This window comes from Sciurus vulgaris (assembly GCF_902686455.1).
Source record: "Sciurus vulgaris genome assembly, chromosome: 5".
NCBI lineage: Eukaryota > Metazoa > Chordata > Mammalia > Rodentia > Sciuridae > Sciurus > Sciurus vulgaris.
Window position 1 is genome coordinate 118,823,814 of NC_136465.1, and position 18,970 is coordinate 118,842,783.

The 18,970-nt window shown below is 47.3% G+C and overlaps 1 protein-coding gene across 1 annotated transcript; it reads left to right on the forward strand.

Annotated features, from left to right (window-relative positions):
* The first annotated feature begins 1,434 nt into the window (after window positions 1–1,434).
* Window positions 1,435–16,385, forward strand: ESYT1 (extended synaptotagmin 1). Its single transcript, XM_079142195.1, has 31 exons — window positions 1,435–2,476; window positions 4,484–4,525; window positions 4,714–4,848; window positions 4,943–5,016; window positions 5,123–5,195; window positions 5,314–5,403; window positions 5,575–5,630; window positions 6,155–6,278; window positions 6,369–6,545; window positions 6,671–6,753; window positions 7,004–7,052; window positions 7,183–7,269; window positions 7,365–7,457; window positions 7,685–7,756; window positions 7,909–7,995; window positions 9,613–9,762; window positions 10,271–10,426; window positions 10,542–10,718; window positions 10,976–11,058; window positions 11,144–11,192; window positions 11,299–11,388; window positions 11,510–11,605; window positions 11,863–11,934; window positions 12,021–12,107; window positions 14,050–14,190; window positions 14,342–14,493; window positions 14,597–14,695; window positions 14,777–14,908; window positions 14,985–15,090; window positions 15,295–15,344; window positions 15,537–16,385. Exons 1-31 carry the CDS (start codon window positions 2,081–2,083, stop codon window positions 15,574–15,576), a joined length of 3,318 nt encoding a protein of 1,105 aa, XP_078998321.1. The 5' UTR covers window positions 1,435–2,080; the 3' UTR covers window positions 15,577–16,385.
* The last annotated feature ends 2,585 nt before the right edge of the window (window positions 16,386–18,970 follow it).

Below are 18,970 nucleotides of genomic sequence, written 5' to 3' on the forward strand. Positions count from 1 at the left end.
CTGACCCTTGCCTCCCCTAGGAAGCCATTGTAGTTTACATGTAAAATTTCAAGTCCAGGAAGTGTAGGTACTCTCTCTCCTCCCTAAAGCTCCACCCTGTAAGATACTTCCTCTTAACTGTCCATCCCTTCCTGTTAGCCACTTACTGCTTTTCACCACCAGGTGGCACCTGGGGAGCAGGATTGTCAATGGGTGGAGTCCCACCCTATTTATTTGTACTGCTAACTGCTTTTCAACTGATGATCCTGGGGCTCCTAAGTCCCAGCTGGAACAAAACCTTTCTGAGGATGAGGTTTTGTCCCTATATGTCTTAAGTAGGAGAATCTGATAATCTAGATGGAGTGAAGAAGGGGAAAAGTTTTGGCAAGAAGTGTCCATAAGTCACCCTGCCAATTTCTCCAGCCTTGGGAACCCCCTCCCTAACTTTACTGCTTTGCAAATTTCATTTTCTTCTTTTAAGGAGATTTATTCATTTTCTAGCTGTAGTTCTGCTTCATCAATTCAAAGCATATGTCTTCCTCCAAGCTGCTTGTTTCCCTTTTCTACCTGCTCACCTCTGGGAATATGGAGAGCATGGGCAGCAGATAGAAAATTATTTTTTATACCGTTCAGCAAACAGTGAAGCAGTCTAGATACTGGCAGCCCCAGGGAAGAAGAGAAAGGGAAGTGAGAAAAGATTAAGGGAGGGAAGCTGGGCAGGAAGGCTTTAAGTAGCTTTGATGAAACAGCCTGATGAAATCTATGCCCTGCAGAGCCAGATACAATTTATCAGTTGCAGATCTAGTCTTTCCCCAATAACCAACTGTAGTTCCCCTGCTGCATCAGACTGAATAACACAAGACCCATATGTGCAGTGTGAAAAGATAATTTTATGATCAGCCCTTCCCTTAGTTTCCAATTAGTCTAATTTCTAAGTCCCTGGACAAACACTACATGTCTAAGGCCTGTAAACTGGTAACAGTAGTCATCAGTGTACCTTGAACTTTTTCCTTCCCAAACCTACACAATACTATGTAGAACTCCATTAATTCTACACCTGACTATATTCCAAACCTTCTAATTCAGAAAAATGAGAAACTGAATCCTCTTAGTATCACGATTCCTCATTTAATGCCCTAGAAGCTCCTCAAGGTCAAGGAATTCTTGGTAAATATAATTATTTCTGCAGTTGAGTCCTCCCCACCTTCTTGGTGCCGATTTAGGCTCAACCTGTGGTAAAGATGGTTAACTCTTGGAGATTTTCAGAAAGAAATCAAGCCTCACTTATTTACTCCTTTGCTTCCCCCCTCCCCAGGCTTAATTATCTCAATTCTGATTCTCTAGAGTCAGCCCTTACACTGCACAGACAACGTAGAGGACTGGGAACGGGATAGAGAGTCGGTCGGCGAACACTTCCATTCCAAATAGGGTCATTTCCTTTCTTTTTGTAAGGGCAGCCAGGAAAAAAAAAAAAAAAAAAAAAAAAAAAAAAAAAAAATTGAAGACTAAAGGAATGTGTTTGGAGACTCGAAACTAGGAAAAGTTGAAAAATGAACATGTAAGAATCCCAGACTAAATCCGGCCAAATTGAATAGGTGGAAGGAAATATTAACCACCCACAACCTCTCAACTTCATAAACCCATCTCCCCTCTAAAACCGAGTAATTGGTGCTGTGGTTCTGCATGACGTCATACCACAGGCGCTCTATCCCACGGGGGGAGGAGCACTTGGTCCCGCCCTGCTTTAAATGGTATGCCACGCCTCCTTCTCTTTATGGCCAATAGAGTGCCGTCCTTTAGCCCCTTTCCTCCTTTTCCCGCCGTCCCAGACCGCTCATCTTGACACTCTTGTCCAATCAGGGAGGTCCTGTCTATCCGAAGCCCGCTCCCTTTCCCGCAGAAGAGGGGTGGAGTCTCAACCTTTTGACTCCACCTCGGTGTATGCAGCGCGAACCAACCCAAACTGTCAGGGGTAGGGGCGTGGCCTGGGTCCCCTCCCCCATTCCGGGGATCACTGCTTGCAACAGGGGGGAGCTGGTCTCAAAACTAGGCAATCTCTAGCGGGTCTGTTGGTCGGGAGGGTCCTCCCAGAGGTGGCACCATGGAGCGGTCTCCTGGAGAGGGCCCTAGTCCCAGCCCCACCCCGGCAGACCAGCCTGCTGCTCTCTCAGAGTCCCCTGACCAGCCCCCTGCTGCTCCCACAAAGCCGGACCCAGGTTCTGGGATCCCACCTGCTGGTCCAGGCGCGGCGAGTGAGGCGCTGGCGGTGCTGACTTCCTTTGGGCGGCGGCTGCTGGTGCTGGTGCCCGTGTACCTGGCCGGGGCAGTGGGGCTCAGCGTAGGTTTCGTACTATTCGGCCTTGCCCTCTACCTGGGTTGGCGCCGGGTCCGCGACGAGAAAGAGAGGAGTCTTCGGGCAGCAAGGCAGCTCCTGGACGACGAGGAGCGGCTCACGGCAAAAACGCTTTATATGAGTCATCGAGAGCTACCTGCCTGGGTGAGCTACCCACTTCAGTCCTTGGTGCAGCACAGCCTCATCTGTTGTGGGGTTCTCCTACTTCTAGAGTTAGCTCCCCATCTTGGGACAATGAGCCCCAGATTTACACCTCTTGACCCGCTAGTTGCTTGCCTGTTGGGACGCGCCACTGTTGGACCGACTACCCACTCTCCCCACCCACCCTTTCCGCACACGCTAATCGGGTCCTTCCACAGAATCAGGACTTCTTTCCCTACTCTGGGGCAGTAGTAAGATAACATCTGGGGGCCAGTCCCAGACAAGTCTCTCCCTTCTAGCCATGACATCTTGAACGCTACTCCTAGTTTCTGGTACCATTGGCACCCTTGCTACTCTGCGCCTGGGTATTCCCGTCCCCGTTACTGCTCAGAGGTTCCCTCCCCTTTTCTTGTCTCCTCAAGACTTTTTACTTACTTTAGGCCATCGGTTTTCCCCTTTTCCCGATCTTATCCCTGGGTACCTGGAGGGACCCAGCCCTCGGAGCATTGCTTAACTGAGCCCCAGCTCCTGGATTGAGCTGCAGCCCGGCTGCAGTGTAGTTGAGACGGCTGCTGGGTCAAGGGAGCGGGGGCTGGGAGGATAGCGTGGCTGCTGCAGTTCCCGCTGCCCCCACTGCACCGGCTCCTGTCTGGCCCCACCCTTTTCCGGATTGTGGTTGCGCTTGCTCGGTTGACCCCATCCCTTATTTCTGCGCTCCTCTCCAGGGCTGAGGCAAATGCCTTCTCTCCGGCCTTGCAGAGGCAAAGCGGTTTACGGTCCCTCCCTGCCACCCTTTCTGCTCCTCTCAGCAGAGGTACCAGTCTAATGGGAGATGGCAGAAGAGAGGAATCAAGTTGATACTAGGTACACATAGGCACACACACTTCCCAAGCTGGACTCGAGAAGAGATAGGAGGAGAAATGGTCCTAGGGGACTTGTAGCCTGGGTAGCCACCGTCCCAGCTACTCCTCATCCCATACATCCATACAGAGGACAGGTGCCCTTTCCCATGAAAGGAGTCACACAGGCGAGAGAGAGAAACAGAGAGGACCTGCTAGGACGTGCTAGAGGAAAGGGCTGAAGAAAATGTATATATGTGTATGGTGGGATTTGCTAGGTCCTTTTCCAAGACAATGAAGGAAAGCTGTGAGGTGGCTCACACCTGTAATCCCAGCTACTGTGGAGGCTGAGGCCTGAGGCAGGAGAATTGAAAGTTCCATGCCAGCCTCAACCACTCAGGCCCTGACTCAAAAGAAGGAGGGGGTGGGGGAGACCAAAACAGTGTGTGTGTGTGTGTGTGTGTGTGTGTGTGTGTGTGGTGGTGGTGGTGGGGCATGGAGGTTGCACAGGGAGGGGAGGCAGATACCATTGCCCTCCTGTCCAGCAGACAAAGAAGAACTGCACAACAAATGCTTTAGAGAGGCAAGTGTGTCTCTCTGTCTCTCTGTCTCTCTCTCTCTCTGTCTCTCTCTCTCTCTGTCTCTCTCTCTCTCTCTCTCACACACGCGCACACACACACACACACACACGGAGCCTAAACACATCTTCTAGACCTTCTCTCATTAAGGATTTGCTTTCTTCTTCACCTTCTTGGGATGGAGTCCTCAGTCCAGTCCAAGGGGAGGAGGGAAGACTGGACAAAGGAATAAGGGCTTTGTCAATCCCAGGATTCCCTCAGCTCTGATTTGACAGGACCTCCCCCTCCAGAAAGAATGTGCCCTTCTCCTCCCCAGTCCTCCTCTGACCCAGCAGCTGTCATTTCACATCACTGAGCTATCCACAAAGCATCTTTGCATGGCCCACACCCTGCTAGCTCCCCTTATTAGAGAGCCTCAGATTCCCCAAATTCTGAGAAATGAAACCTTAGGACACCCCCACCCCTGCCAGCTCTGGGTGTGAGGAGTCCCTGTTGTATAGCCATGATCCCTCTCCTTTGTGGGCATCCCACAAACTTCTTAGGAAACACAGGCCGAAGATGTGTTTGTCACTCTGTGCCTTCTCCCGCTGCAGGTCAGCTTCCCAGATGTGGAAAAGGCTGAATGGCTAAACAAGGTGAGGGCTGTCCTGATTTTTATTTTGCATGAAGGGAGGATGGGGGTTTGTTCCTTTGGCCACACCCTGCCACACTTTAATTCTAGCCTGAGACGTATCCCCAGTGCTGCCCATGGGTAGGATTCTGGAGAAACTTGTCTTTAAAAGGTGGATGGGCCTCTCCTCTGACCATCTTCCTTTCCTCCCAGATTGTGGGCCAGGTTTGGCCCTTCCTGGGCCAGTACATGGAAAAACTTCTGGCTGAAACTGTGGCCCCAGCTGTTCGGGGATCTAACACTCATCTGCAAACATTTACATTTACACGAGTGGAACTGGGTGAAAAGGTATATGTGGGAGGATATGGGACAGGGAGGATGAAGGTGGGCAGGCTGGAGGGGTCTGAGGTGCTTCTGCCTTTGAGATTTCCTCTCTGTCTAGCCATTGCGCATCATTGGAGTCAAGGTTCACCCTAGTCAGAGAAAAGACCAGATCTTGCTGGACTTGAACATCAGGTAATGCCACTCACCACTCTTCCTGCAGTGGGTCCTGGTCATATCATCCCCAACCCACTTCAGCCTAACGCTAACCTACTTTGTTCTCTTCTTCACCAACCCTCAGCTATGTAGGTGATGTGCAGATTGATGTGGAAGTAAAGAAATATTTCTGCAAAGCAGGAGTAAAGGGCATGCAGGTAGGACAGATGTTAGGGGCCCTCATTCTAGGGTTGGAAGGGATATTTAATGGGATATGAGGAAGTGGGAGGATGGAAAAACCAAGGGTGAACTGCATGTCTTCTCTTCTTACTCTAGCTACATGGCATCTTGCGGGTGATTCTTGAGCCACTTATGGGGGACCTTCCTATTGTGGGGGCTGTGTCAATGTTCTTTATTCGACGCCCGGTAAGGGATAACATTGAAGGGGGTTGGGGAAACAGGATTGGGAGGGTAAAGGTAGGTAGCTATGGGGAATGAGAAGGCAATTGACAAAAAGCTGAGAGACCTGGCAACCACTGGGTGGGTATGACTGTGACCCATAGAATCTGTCCTGACCCCTCTGCCCTTTCGTTCCAGACCTTAGACATCAACTGGACAGGGATGACCAACCTGCTCGATATTCCAGGACTTAGGTATTAAGAGTTTACTGAGCACCTGCTAAGTATCCTAGCCCTGGGTTGAGGGTTTAGGGACTGCAAAGCAGTAAAAGATATAGCTTGTCCCCTCTCTAAGGTTGTGACTCTAATTGGGGAGATAAGAAAATTATTCCTGGGCTGGGGATATAGCTCAGTTGGTAGAGTGCTTGCCTTGCAAGCACAAGGCCCTGGGTTCAATCCCCAGCACAAAAAAAAAAAAAAAAAAAAAAGAAAAGAAAAGAAAGAAAATGATTCCTGTAAAGCTTCATACTGTGGTTTGTTTTCTGTGGGAAGAACATGCATTTTGGTAGGGAATAAAGAACGTGGAAGACTGCTCAAGCTAGGGCAAAAAAGAGAAAGAAAAGCTGGGATGAAGAAGAAATAGAGCAGTAGGTGGGGAATTAGAATATAAGAGTAGCAAAAGGATTTTATAGCTTTAAGTCTCTCTTTGCAGTAACAAATTTGGGTTTTGGGAAAAAATGGAAGGTGGGGCCATATTTCTTTTCTACTCCCTTATTCAGCTCACTCTCTGATACCATGATCATGGATTCCATTGCTGCCTTCCTCGTGTTGCCCAACCGACTATTGGTGCCCCTTGTGCCTGACCTTCAAGATGTGGCCCAGTTGCGTTCCCCTCTGCCTAGGGTATGGCCTCTCCCCACATCAGATAGATCCTTCTTTTAAAACCCCTGTGCTGGGTTCTTCAGAGTCTCACCAACTGATTCCTAACCCCAGGGCATTATTCGTATTCATCTGCTGGCTGCTCAAGGGCTGAGTTCCAAGGACAAATATGTGAAGGGCCTGATTGAGGGCAAGTCAGATCCCTACGCACTTGTGCGTGTGGGCACGCAGACATTCTGCAGTCGTGTCATCGATGAGGAACTCAACCCTCAATGGAGAGAAACTTATGAGGTAGGAAGCCAAGGACAAGGAAGCCTGCATGAAATGGGAAGGCCCTGAAAGGTTGTGGGGGAAGATGCTGATTGGATGATCTCACAGCTGCAGCTCATGAGACCCTTCTCCATCTGTGCTCCCAGGTGATAGTACATGAAGTCCCAGGGCAGGAAATTGAGGTGGAGGTGTTTGACAAGGATCCAGATAAAGATGACTTTCTGGGCAGGTAAGACTCTGCCTGTTAAGATTCTGAGAGCCCACAGGTAATTATAGTCGTTTTCTGGAACCGGGATTCACATTTAATTTTCCTTCCCCCATGCCCATGGACACACACACACATGCAAATATCTCGGAGAAGGGAGTCTGTGATCTGCCACTTATATCTGGGTGGGTGAGTGAAAGGCTATTGGCATGCTACAAATTACAACACTCCTCTTTTCTCCCTCTCAATACCTTCTCTTTTTCCTGCCTCCAAGAATGAAGCTGGACGTAGGGAAGGTATTGCAGGCTGGAGTACTGGATGATGTAAGTTTGAAGAGAAAAACGGCAGTGATCTCACCCTTTGGCAGACAATAGCTGCTACATTGGTGGGAAAGTGGTTGGAATAGGTATCTGATGTCCACTACGCTTCAGTTTCTTCTACTTCTCCCTTCAGTGGTTCCCTCTACAAGGTGGGCAAGGCCAAGTTCACTTGAGGCTAGAATGGCTGTCACTTCTGCCAGATGCAGAAAAACTGGAGCAGGTAAGCCATTTGGGAAACATGAAGCTGGCAGGGGAGAAATATTGGAAGTAGACATTAAGAGAACCAGGGTCTGACTTTTACTTCCTGTTCCCCAGGTTCTACAGTGGAATCGGGGAGTCTCCTCTCGACCAGATCCCCCATCAGCTGCCATCCTAGTTGTCTACCTGGATCGGGCCCAAGATCTTCCTGTGAGTTGGGCTGCCAGGGTGATGAACAGGGAGCCCTGGTTGCAGCATTCCCATACCCTCTTTGCTGAGGACATAAATGTCACTGTCTTCCTTGCTCTGGAAGCAGGGACATCTAATGCAGGGGTTCCACAGAGGTCCACCTCAGGGAAGAAATCTGGTCTCATCCTACCTTTCTTCACTAAAACCCAAATTCCCAAGATGATGATCTTTGAATTCTACCCCTGCAGCTGAAGAAGGTGAACAAGGAACCCAACCCCATGGTTCAATTGTCAATTCAGGATGTGACTCAGGAGAGCAAGGTAAAAGTTAGGATCTGGGGGTGGGGGGGTACTTTGTGGGGGGAGACTGTTCTTGAGATGAACGCTCCCCTTCAGAAAGCCTGCGAGTACTTTCTGGAGAAATGAGAATGATGTTATCATTTATACCCTTATCCCATCCTCCCTATCTCCAGACTGTCTATAGCACCAACTCCCCAGTATGGGAGGAAGCCTTCCGGTTCTTCCTGCAAGACCCTCGAACCCAGGAGCTCGACGTTCAGGTGAAATAATCACTATTCACCTAGTTCTTTTTTCCCGAAATCTGTGCTATTGCTTCTCTCCTTTGATTCCTATTTACTTTCTTTTCTTTTTTGTGTGTGGTGCTCAGTATGGAACCTAAGAACCATTTGCTTGTTAGGCAAGTACTCTACCACTGAGCTATACCCCCAGCCCTAGGATCAGTTTTTTTTTTCTTTTCTTTTCTTTTTTTTTTTTTTTTTTTTTGTGGTGCTGGGGATTGAACTCAGGGCCTTGTGCCTGTGAGGCAAGCACTCTAGGATCATTTTTTATAATTGATAATTGTATACTTAAGATGAGTGATTTTTGCCAGATGTGATGGCAAAATGTAATGTTTTATTTTAATGTGGTGCTGAAGATCGAACCCAGGGCCTCACACGTGCTAGGTGAATGCTCCACCACTGAACCACAACCCCAGCCCAAAAGAATTTTTTTTTTTTTTTTTTTTTTTTGCAGTGCTGGGGATTGAACCCAGGGCCTTGTGCTTGCAATGCAAGCACTTTGCCAACTGAGCTATATCCCCAGCCCCTGCAAAATGTAATGTAATCCCAGGTGCTGGGAGGCTTAGGCAGGAGGATCACAAATTCAAGTCTGGCCTGGCAAATCTAGTGAGACCCTATCTCTCCCTCTTTTTCTTTTCTTCTTCTTCTTCTTCTTTTTTTTTTTTTAAAGCACTGGGGATTGAATCCAGAGGTGCTCTACCACTGAGCTACATCCTCAACCCTTTTTATTTATTTTTTGAGACAGGTTCTTACTAAGTTTTCAAGGCTGGTCTCAAACTTGCAATCCTCCTGCCTCAGCCTCCCAAATGCTGGGATTACAGATGTGTGCCCCTAAGCCCAATTAGAGACCCTGTCTCAAAAATAAATAATATATAGAGGGCTGTGGATGTAGCTCAGCGGTAGAGCACCCCTGGGTTCAATCCCTAGTACTGCTAAGAGTAAGAAAAAACATTATATGAATGAAATGATGTAGCTCAGTGGTAAAGTGCTGCCTATCATGCATCTGGATTCTATCTTCAGTATTAGAGGGAAAAAAAAGGAGGGAGAGGGAGAGGGAGAAGGAAGGAAAAAAGAAAAGCATGAAAAAGCATGAAAAAGAAAAGCTGCCTTCATAGCACTTACTGGCCAGTTTTTTGTTTTGTTACCAGAAATTGAACCCAGGGGCACTTAACCACTGAACCACATCCCCAGCCCTTTCTGTATGTTATTTAGAGACAGAATTTCACTGAGTTGCTTAGGGCCTCGCTAAATTGCTGAGGTTGACTGTGATCCTCCTGCCTCAGCCTCCCTAGCTGCTGGGATTATAGGTGTACACCACCACGCCCAGCAGAAGTAGTCTTTTAAATTGAGCCCTGAAGGATGAGTAGGATTTAAATAGGCAGAGGAAAGAAGAATGAGAACTTTCCAAGTAATGGGAACAGAATGAGCAAAGGTGGGAGGGATCCTCGCATGGGTAGAAGACTGTAAAAAGATAGCCCTGAATCGAACAAAACTTTGTGACGGTAGGAAGAGGAATGAAGCTGGGGCTATGTTATGATTTCCCATGTGCCTCCCTTTCCTCTAATTCCTTCACTACATTCCCTCCTTCTACGTCTGTAGGTGAAGGATGACTCCAGGGCCCTGACTTTAGGGGTGCTAACTCTGCCTCTGTCCCGTCTGCTGACTGCCCCCGAACTTACCCTGGACCAGTGGTTCCAGCTCAGCAGCTCTGGCCTAAACTCCAGACTCTACATGAAACTTGTCATGCGGGTATGGAAATGGAGTGCTGCGGGCCGGGGAAGGATGGTTGATTCCTCAGTCTTCAGAGAAGGGAAGGGGAGCCTGCCAGGATGAAGTGAGCTGGTATCTGTAGAAGCACCTAGCAGGCACACAAAGCAATTTCTGTTGCTGGGTGCAGTGGCACACACCTGTAATCCAAGGGACTGGAGACTGAAGTGGAAGGATCTCAAGTTCAAGGCCAGCCTCAGCAATTTAGCAAGACCTTGTCTCAAATGAAAAATAAAGGACTGGGATGTGGTTCAGTGGTGAAGCTTCCCTGGGTTCAGTCCCCAATACCAAAAAAAAGTTTGTTATTAATCTGACAGTGGGAGGGAATGGTTGGGGTGGGTGTGAAAGAAACCTTATAGAGATAAACCCAACTAAGTCAGGGACCTGGTTCCCCTGTCAGAGCCATGGCTCTGTCTTCCAGTCCCCACACACCTTTCCTGCTGATGGCTAACTGTGCTTCCTTGATTTGGCAACCATATTACCCTCCCAGATCTTATACTTGAATTCATCAGAAATCTGCTTCCCCACTGTGTCTGGTACTCCTGGTTCTTGGGACCTAGACAGTGAGAGCTTCCAGACAGGCAGCAGTGTGGACACTCCACCGCGGCCCTGTCACACAACTCCTGACAGCCACTTTGGGACTGAAGTAAGTTGAATCTGGCAAGTGCTAGGGTTTATTTGCACACCCTAAGTAAGCAATGGTTCTAAGAGATTTCGTTCCCTTTAACTGCCCCTTGGTGCCCCATCTGTCCCTCTTGCAGAATGTGCTTCGGATCCATGTGTTAGAGGCCCAGGACCTGATTGCCAAAGACCGTTTCTTGGGGGGATTGGTGAAGGGCAAGTCAGACCCCTACGTCAAACTAAAGCTGGCAGGACGAAGTTTCCGGAGCAGTGTTGTGCGGGAAGATCTCAACCCTCGCTGGAATGAGATTTTTGAGGTCAGAATTGACTGGGCCTCGCCTGCCCCATTCTTCCCCCCAGTTCTGAGGTTGCTACCTGGGTGTGGTGGCACACACCCTGTAATCCCAGCAACTCAGAAGGCTAAGGCAGAAGGACCTCAAGTTTGAGGCCAGTCTCAGCAATTTATCAAGATCTTATTTCAAAAAAAATAAAAAAGGGTTGGGGATGTGGCTCAGTGGTAAAATGTCCCTGGGTTCAGATAATTCCCTTTCATTTCCCAATTTTCTCCCACTAGGTGATTGTCACACCAATTCCAGGCCAAGAGTTAGAGGTTGAGGTCTTTGACAAGGACTTGGACAAGGATGACTTTCTGGGCAGGTGAGAGGGTGGTAGTCTATGTAGGCAGACAGGAGAGGGAGTGCTGGTTTGATCACGCCTCTTTCTTAATCTTTTTCCTCTACAGGTGTAAAGTGAGTCTCACCGCAGTGCTAAACAGTGGCTTCCTTGACGAGGTGGGCATGGGATTAGAACCAACAATCCTTTCTGATCTTGACCCTAGCTTTGTTCTCATTGTTTTCATCCCCACATCCTCAAGTTTTTCATCACCTGCTTCCACAGTGGTTGACCCTGGAGGATGTCCCATCTGGCCGCCTGCACTTGCGACTGGAGCGTCTGACTCCCCAGCTCACTGCTGCTGAGTTAGAGGAGGTAAGGAGGAGACTGGAGGAAGACAGGGAGCCAGGAGGAGGCAGGGTGAGCTCTTCTCTCAGCTTGTTTCTTACACCACAGTATTGGTTCCCACTCCAAGCCCCTGTGTGTCCTCCTCCAGGTGCTGAAAGTGAACAGTCTGATCCAGACACAGAAGAGTGCAGAGCTGGCAGCAGCTCTGCTGTCTGTCTTTGTGGAGCGGGCAGTAGACCTGCCGGTGAGAGCTGTTCCCCACACCCCGCAGCTCCCTGGCCCTTCTGCCTCCTGCAGGTGTGAATGTTCCTCATGGATTTGGAATAGTAAATGGCCCCTCTTTCTTTCTGGGCAGTGCTGGGGTGGGACAATTGTGCAAGATTGTGAGAGTAATGGCAAGTGAAAATGGAGACGTGGCCACTGGCTGTGGCTATAATTTGTAACAGGGAGATCTGCCTAACCAGGTCCAAATTTAAGACTAACACAATATTTTCTTTCCAGCTCCGAAAAGGCACCAAGCCTCCTAGTACTTATGCTACTCTTACTGTGGGGGAGACTGCCCATAAAACCAAGGTATTAGGAATGGTTGCAAGTTGAGATGGAGGGAAAAGGAGAGGAGGGAGGATCAACCACTGATCTTAACACCTCCTCTCCACCAGACTGTTTCCCAAACTTCAGCCCCTGTGTGGGACGAGAATGCCTCCTTTCTCATCAGGAAGCCATATACTGAGAGCCTGGAGTTGCAGGTACTATGAATTTATTCTACAAATACTTATCAGGTTCCCACAATGGGCCAGGCACTGAACTAGGCACAGGACAATCAGAGGTAAAAGATTGAGTTCTTATCTTTTGGAATTCATACTCTTCTTTGGGGAGAACAATAACCAGAGAATACTTCTAGAATAATAACTGAGGTAAAAGGTAATATAGAGAAAAAAAGGAGGTGTTCTAACAGACTGGGGATGAACTGGAGGCAGTAGAAGGCATCTTTACATGACCTCTGAACTTATGGGAAAGTAGGCAAGAAGGGCAGTAGAAAGGAAGGGCAAGAAAAGCCAGGTGCAGTTGTGCACACCTGTAATCCCAGAGACCTGGGAGGCTGAAGCAGGAGCATTGCAAGTTTGATCCCAGCCTGGATAACTTAGCAAGACCCTGTCTCAAAATAATAAAAAGGTCTGGGAATGTAGCTCAGTGGTAGAGCACCCTTGGTTTCAATCACCAATACCTAGAAAGTTGGGGGAGGGGGTGTGGGGATAGGAAAATACCTTTAAGAGTGGAGGAGAGAGAAGGCAAATTTATTATAAAGGAAGGGACAAGATCATAAAGAATCTTAAATATTATGCTAAGAATCTGGATTTTATCTGAAAACTTAGGGAAACTTTTAAAAGCATGAATGGTGACCATGTCCAGATTTGCATTTTAGGAAGGTCATGCCGACAGCAGGGTAAAAAATGGACTTGGAAGGACTACACTGGTGTAGGTAGATCAGTAATCAAAGCAAGAAACGACAAAGGCCTGCTGGGTGACTTAGTGTCTAAAAAAAAATATATATATATATATAGATAGATAGATAGATATAGATATATATATAATTGACTTTGGAAAGGAGATCACTATTAGAGTAACTTTATTGGCTTAGATGGAGTAGAAACTAGATTTCAGTGGGTTAATAGATAAACAAAAAATAAACAAGTATGTGACACAGGGAGAGGATAGATAGAAAGTAATATAGGAGTGCTCGTGTCCTGTTCTCATGGAATCAGGTGGTAAGACACACTTTCCAGGGCTGGGGTTGCGGCTCAGTGGTGGAGCAAGGCACTGGCACAATTCTCAGCACCACATTTAAATAAATAAAGGTCCATCAACAACTAAAAAACATTTAAAAAAAGAAAATAAATACTTTCTAAACTGATAGAACAGTAGAGGATTATATAAATTAAATAGAAACTAAGGGTCAGGATGCAGCTTAGTGGTAAAGCACTTGCCTAGCATGCATGAGCCTCTGGGTTTGATCCCCTGTAACACACACACACACACACACACACACACACGAAATAAAATAGAAACTAGTTCAATCCCTAATAAACCTCATCCCCCCTAAAAAAAAGTTAAAATAGAAATGAATAGAATTAACAATAACCTAACTGAATGTTAGCAGAGGTACAGAAGAGGTGTAAATGACCTCTCAGTTGCTCATCTTTCATAGCAGGGAATCACGACATAAAGTTGGTAAATCATGAACGAGATATGTGCATATTAGAATTATACTTGAAAACAAGAAAACAGCAGGATTGTATTTTATTTATTTGTTTGCTGGGGATTGAAGCCAGGACATTGTGCTTGCCAAGCATATGCTACTGAGCCACGTCCAGCCCAACAGGAAGGTTATAAACGTCGTACATGTGGAATATGGAGATGAGAGGAGGGTGGGCTAGGAGTGTTTCATTTTGGTCACTCTATCTCCACTCTGCAGGTAAAAATTTTAGAAGACTTAGAAAATAAAGGTACTATGGTCTACTTTGGTTAAGACAGGAATGAAAGAGGGACCAGCAACTGCATCATGGCTTCCCTGCCGTTAAAGGTCATCTCTCGCCAAAATACCGGAGTCCAAGTGTTTAGATTGTGAACATCAGATAAAATAATTTGTTGCTGATGCATTTGCCTGATCACAGTCCTGTTGCCCTACAGGTTCGGAGTGAGGGGACTGGTGCCTTGGGCTCATTATCCCTGCCCCTCTCAGAGCTCCTTGAGGCAGATCAGCTCTGTTTGGACCGTTGGTTTGCGCTCACCAATGGTCAGGGGCAGGTGCTACTGAGAGCACAACTAGGGGTGAGTGCCAGGAGATGGTAGGTGAGCCTGGAGGGAGAGGAGAGGACCTTCCTGGATGGAGGACACTCAGGAGGGTGGGAACAGAAGGCAGTGCCCTTACAGAACAGGAGTTGGGAGAACTATGCCCAGCTTACAGCTTTCTTACCCCCAGGTCCTGGTGTCCCAGCACTCAGGAGTGGAAGCGCATAGCCACTATAGTCATAGCTCCTCCTCTCTGAGTGAGGAACCAGAGCTCTGGGGGGGACTGCCTCCCATCACCTTCTCAGCTCCAGAGCTCCGGCAGCGCCTAACACATGGTGACAGGTAAAGGGCTGAAAAGAAGATGGGATGCAGACAGGAATATAAAGCATGAATTAAAGGCTCCCAAGGCGCTACCTTCTTCAGACCTATTTCCATCTCTTTACAGTTCCCCTGAGGCTCCCGCTGGGCCTCTGGGCCAGGTGAAGTTGACAGTATGGTACTACAATGAAGAACGCAAGCTGGTCAGCATTGTTCACAGCTGCCGGTGAGACCCTGCCTTCGAGTCCTCCAGCTTCCCTCCCTGTCTTTCCTTAGATTACTTCATCACCTACAGCTCCTGTTACAGGGCCCTTCGACAAAATGGACGGGATCCCCCTGACCCCTATGTGTCACTGTTGCTACTGCCAGACAAGAACCGCAGCACCAAGAGGAAGACCTCACAGAAGAAGAAGACCCTCAATCCTGAATTCAATGATCGGTCAGTGAGTGGGTATTCAGATGGAGCGGTGGAAGGCTTGGGAGGCACCCTGGCCCTAACACCCACTCCTCCGCAGGTTTGAGTGGGAACTGCCTCTAGAGGAGGCCCTCAGGCGAAAGCTGGAAGTCTCTGTGAAGTCTAACTCCTCCTTCATGTCAAGAGAGCGGGAGCTTCTGGGCAAGGTAAGTTAAGAGGGCAGGGATGGCCAGGTGAAGGCGAGAGTTGGGTGCTGCTGGGACCAAGGCTGTAGGCCCTAATAAGGGGGAAGCATCCCAGGTGGAACACTGGAGGTGACCCTATCACCTCTGCAGCTATTTGGGACCAGAACTATGTGATAATGGGACACAGTCTTTGGAGACATAAAAATAACATCTTGTCCAAACCAGGTGCAGCTGGATCTGGCAGAGATAGACCTTTCCCAGGGTGCAGCCCATTGGTGAGTGTCTGCATGGATGGGGCTGAGGCTGAATAATTAGGTAGGAGAAATCCCAGTCTCAGGAAGGACAAAAGGATAGAATATGAACTGAGACCACTGATTCTATGACATGAGGAGTTCTTGGATTGTGTCTCATTTTTAAGAGGACACAAGAATCATCATTCCATTTGAGCCCTCTTCTTGTCTCCTCAGGTATGATCTGGTGGATGACAAAGACAAAGGCAGCTCCTAGGACCTAGATGTGACCAGCCCAACTTGGCTCTGTCTTCTTGCCTTGCCTCTCACAGCATCATCGCCTCCATGTGATGGGCCTAAAGCCAGGGCCCCAGGGCTTAGCCCTTTTGCCTTTCAGGCCTGTATTAGGGCCTTTGCCTGACCAAAGAGAAGAACCGTATGTTACCCTTTACTGCATGGCCTTTATCCCTTGGGTTCCTGGTCCAAGAACCTGAGCTATTTCCTGCTCTGTCTGCATATTGTTCTCCCTTCCTCCCAACTCCTCAGGGCCTTCTGCACCTGTGCCTGGCCACTGGAAGCACTAGCAGTGGCATTAGCTTATGCCAAATACAGCTTTTGGAAAGATCTTTCTTCTTTAGCTGGACGGTCACCTTCTTTGCTACCATGAGCAGTCAGGCAGGATAGACATGTGGAAGGTAGATAGGTTAAACTCTCAAGCTGTGAGCCTCTTGGACTACTGCATGTAGCAAATGTCCAGCAACCTGGGCCCTATGTCCAGTTCTGTCTTCTCCTTCATCAAGCCTGTCCTGAAAATACACCTGCTATAATGTTTAGCACCAGCCTTTGGATTCACTGTCAATTGAGAACATGTGGATTCTACTCAAGCCTCCAAGTAGCAAGATACCAGTCTCGGAGCCCCAAGCTGGTGGTGTGCCGATGGTCTTGAAGGATTCAGGACAGCAGGGCCAATTTTTTGTTCAAGTGCCTAGGTTATAAACTTATTGACTAGAACTGATTCCGATATCTTAGTTCTGCACCAAACTCTTGTCAATCTACTGTCTTATATTAAACATAATACTCAAACCAGCTATGGCTCTTTTCCTTAAGAATTGGGAATCCATCCTGGGCATAGTGGCACATGTCTATAATAATCCAAGCAACTTGGGAGGCTGAGACTGGAGGAATGCAAGTTCAAGGCCAGCTTCAGCAACTTAGCAAGGCCCTCAGCAACTTAGTGGAGACCCTGTTTCAAAATAAAAAATAAAAGGGGCTGGGGCTGTTCTGTGGTAAAGTGCCCCTGGGTTAGATCCGTAATACCAAAAAAACAAAAAACAAGAATTGGGAACTTAGCCTACCTATCAGATGTTTATTACAAATGTCAAAATCCTTCACTCAAGTCACAAATCACTTCAGTTTAGTTAATGGTCAAAACCTATTGAGATTGCAGTCACCACCCAGGCACAGTGACTCACACCTCTAATCCCAGTGGCTTGGGAGGCTGAGGTAGGAGGATTAAAAAGTTCAAAGCCAGCCTGCAATGCAGTGAGGCCCTAAGCAACTTGGGGAGATGAGACCCTGTCTCAAAAAATAAAAAAGGGCTACGGATGTGGCTCAGTAGTTAAGTGTCCTTGAGTTCAATCCTTGTACTAAAAAAAAAAAAAAAAAAAAAAAATCAGTCACCAAGAATATAGGTTTCATTGAGGATGGTTGAGGGCCCTGTGTGAAGCAGGTGCTGCGTTTCAGGTGAGACTTATTTCCAGTCAGTGCTTGTAGTCTCAGTGCCATCAGGGCATGCTCAGCCACATCCAAAAGGGTTTCAGGTCCATCTGACCACCAACTTAGGTTTCATACCCATTTAGATATGCTCACTTTGAACTCTGCTCCTAGCAGGAGCTTTCTGGAATGCAGGCTGTAGGGGCTGTGCTCCATCTTTTCTAACTGCCAAGTGAAAGGAGAGTGAGATGGATTAAAAGTTACTACTGAAAACAGGGTCACTAGAATAGTAATTTGGATATTTCCTTACTGCCTCATGGGCTTTATCATTTTCTCTGGAAGGATAAAAATCTTATCCCAGTGTGTATATCTATAATTCCAGTGACTAGGGAGGCGGAGGCAGGGGAATCTCAAGTTCAGGGCCAGCCTGGGCAACTCCGTGATACTCTGTCTCAAAAAATATAAAGGGCGGAGGTGTAGCTCAATGATAGAGCACTTATCTACCATTGTAGCATGTGCAAGGCCTTGGCTTCAATTCCCAGTACTGCAAAACAATAACAAAATCTTAGGATGCTCCCAGTGTGAAGAGAGGAAAGATTCAGGGGAGAGAACTACATGCGATCTCACAATTTTTCACAATTCTCTTTGCTGGCAAAAACTGAATTTAATGTCTCCATTGTCCACTGACTTAGCTGCTTTGTTTTCAGTGATCCCTTTGTACTGATTGCTGGTTCTCCTGCCATCTTCCTTCTCATCAATTTAAGAGGATCCCAAGCTTTGCCATGAGAAAAAGGTCTCAGTTGCTGCTGCTTCCTCCTGACCCCTCCAGACCCTTAACGGGGTAAACTCCAAAGACACAGGACAGAACTTAACATTTTAAGATCTCTTACTTAACTATTGGATACTGGGCATGCGGCCCAAGGCCGGCTGGTCGAGCTGGCTTCAGATAATACAACCAGGGATTTTGCTCTGTGTGATTTTAAGAAATCATTTTGAACAATTACATTTCTAGAAAGCCAGAGGACATGGCACACATTTTCATAATCTGGAAGGGTCCCTACTCTTTCTTTTCCTTTCCAAAGTTGAGGATACAAAAGGGAGGAGTACCAATCTACATATTAAATATAACACACATTTCAGTACATAGTTCTTTTATGTATAGGAAGATGAACCAAGGGTCATTAGAGGAATTAAATATTCTTATTATATATCAAAATAGCTTAACTTTTGACATCTGTGATGCATGTACACTTTTTCCAGAGAAAGGGAGATATGACTACATATAGATACACTGTCATGGCCATTTGCAAATACTATTTCATAGGATGTGGCTCTGCTGAACTTATGTGCTATAGTTAACTAGGTTTAGCAATACAGATGACTACCCAATAGCTTTCTCCTCTTCCCTACATATAGCACCCCAGAGCACTCTCCCTTGTAACTTGGGATAATTCTGACCCAGTTCTAGTCAACAAAATGTGGAGGAAGTCAATTGGGAGCACCAAAAGAAGCAGCCATGCTGGACCTACTAGTGCATGCCTGATTCCAGGGATTCAGAAGGCTGAGGCAGGAGGATCACAAGTTTGAGGTCAGCCTCAGCAATGTAGCAACCCTAGCAATTTAGGAATAATGATGTAGCTCAGTGGTACAGTGCCCCTGGGTTCAATCCCTGGTACCAAAACAAAACAACAACAACAACAAAAAAGAAAGCCCTCATTGCCTCTTCCTTTTGGGGGGGTTGTAGTACTGGGGATTAAACTCAGAGCCTCTCAACCCATTCCTTTTTAGGTCAATGGTATCAGGATGTGATGTCTGGGACTACAGCAAATTTTTTTTTTTTTTTTAAATTGAGCTACATTCCCAGTTCTTTTTATTTTATTTTGAAACAGATCTCATTAAGTTGCCCAGGTTGTGCTTGAACTTGTGATCCTCCTGTCTAAGTCTCCCAAGTAGCTGGG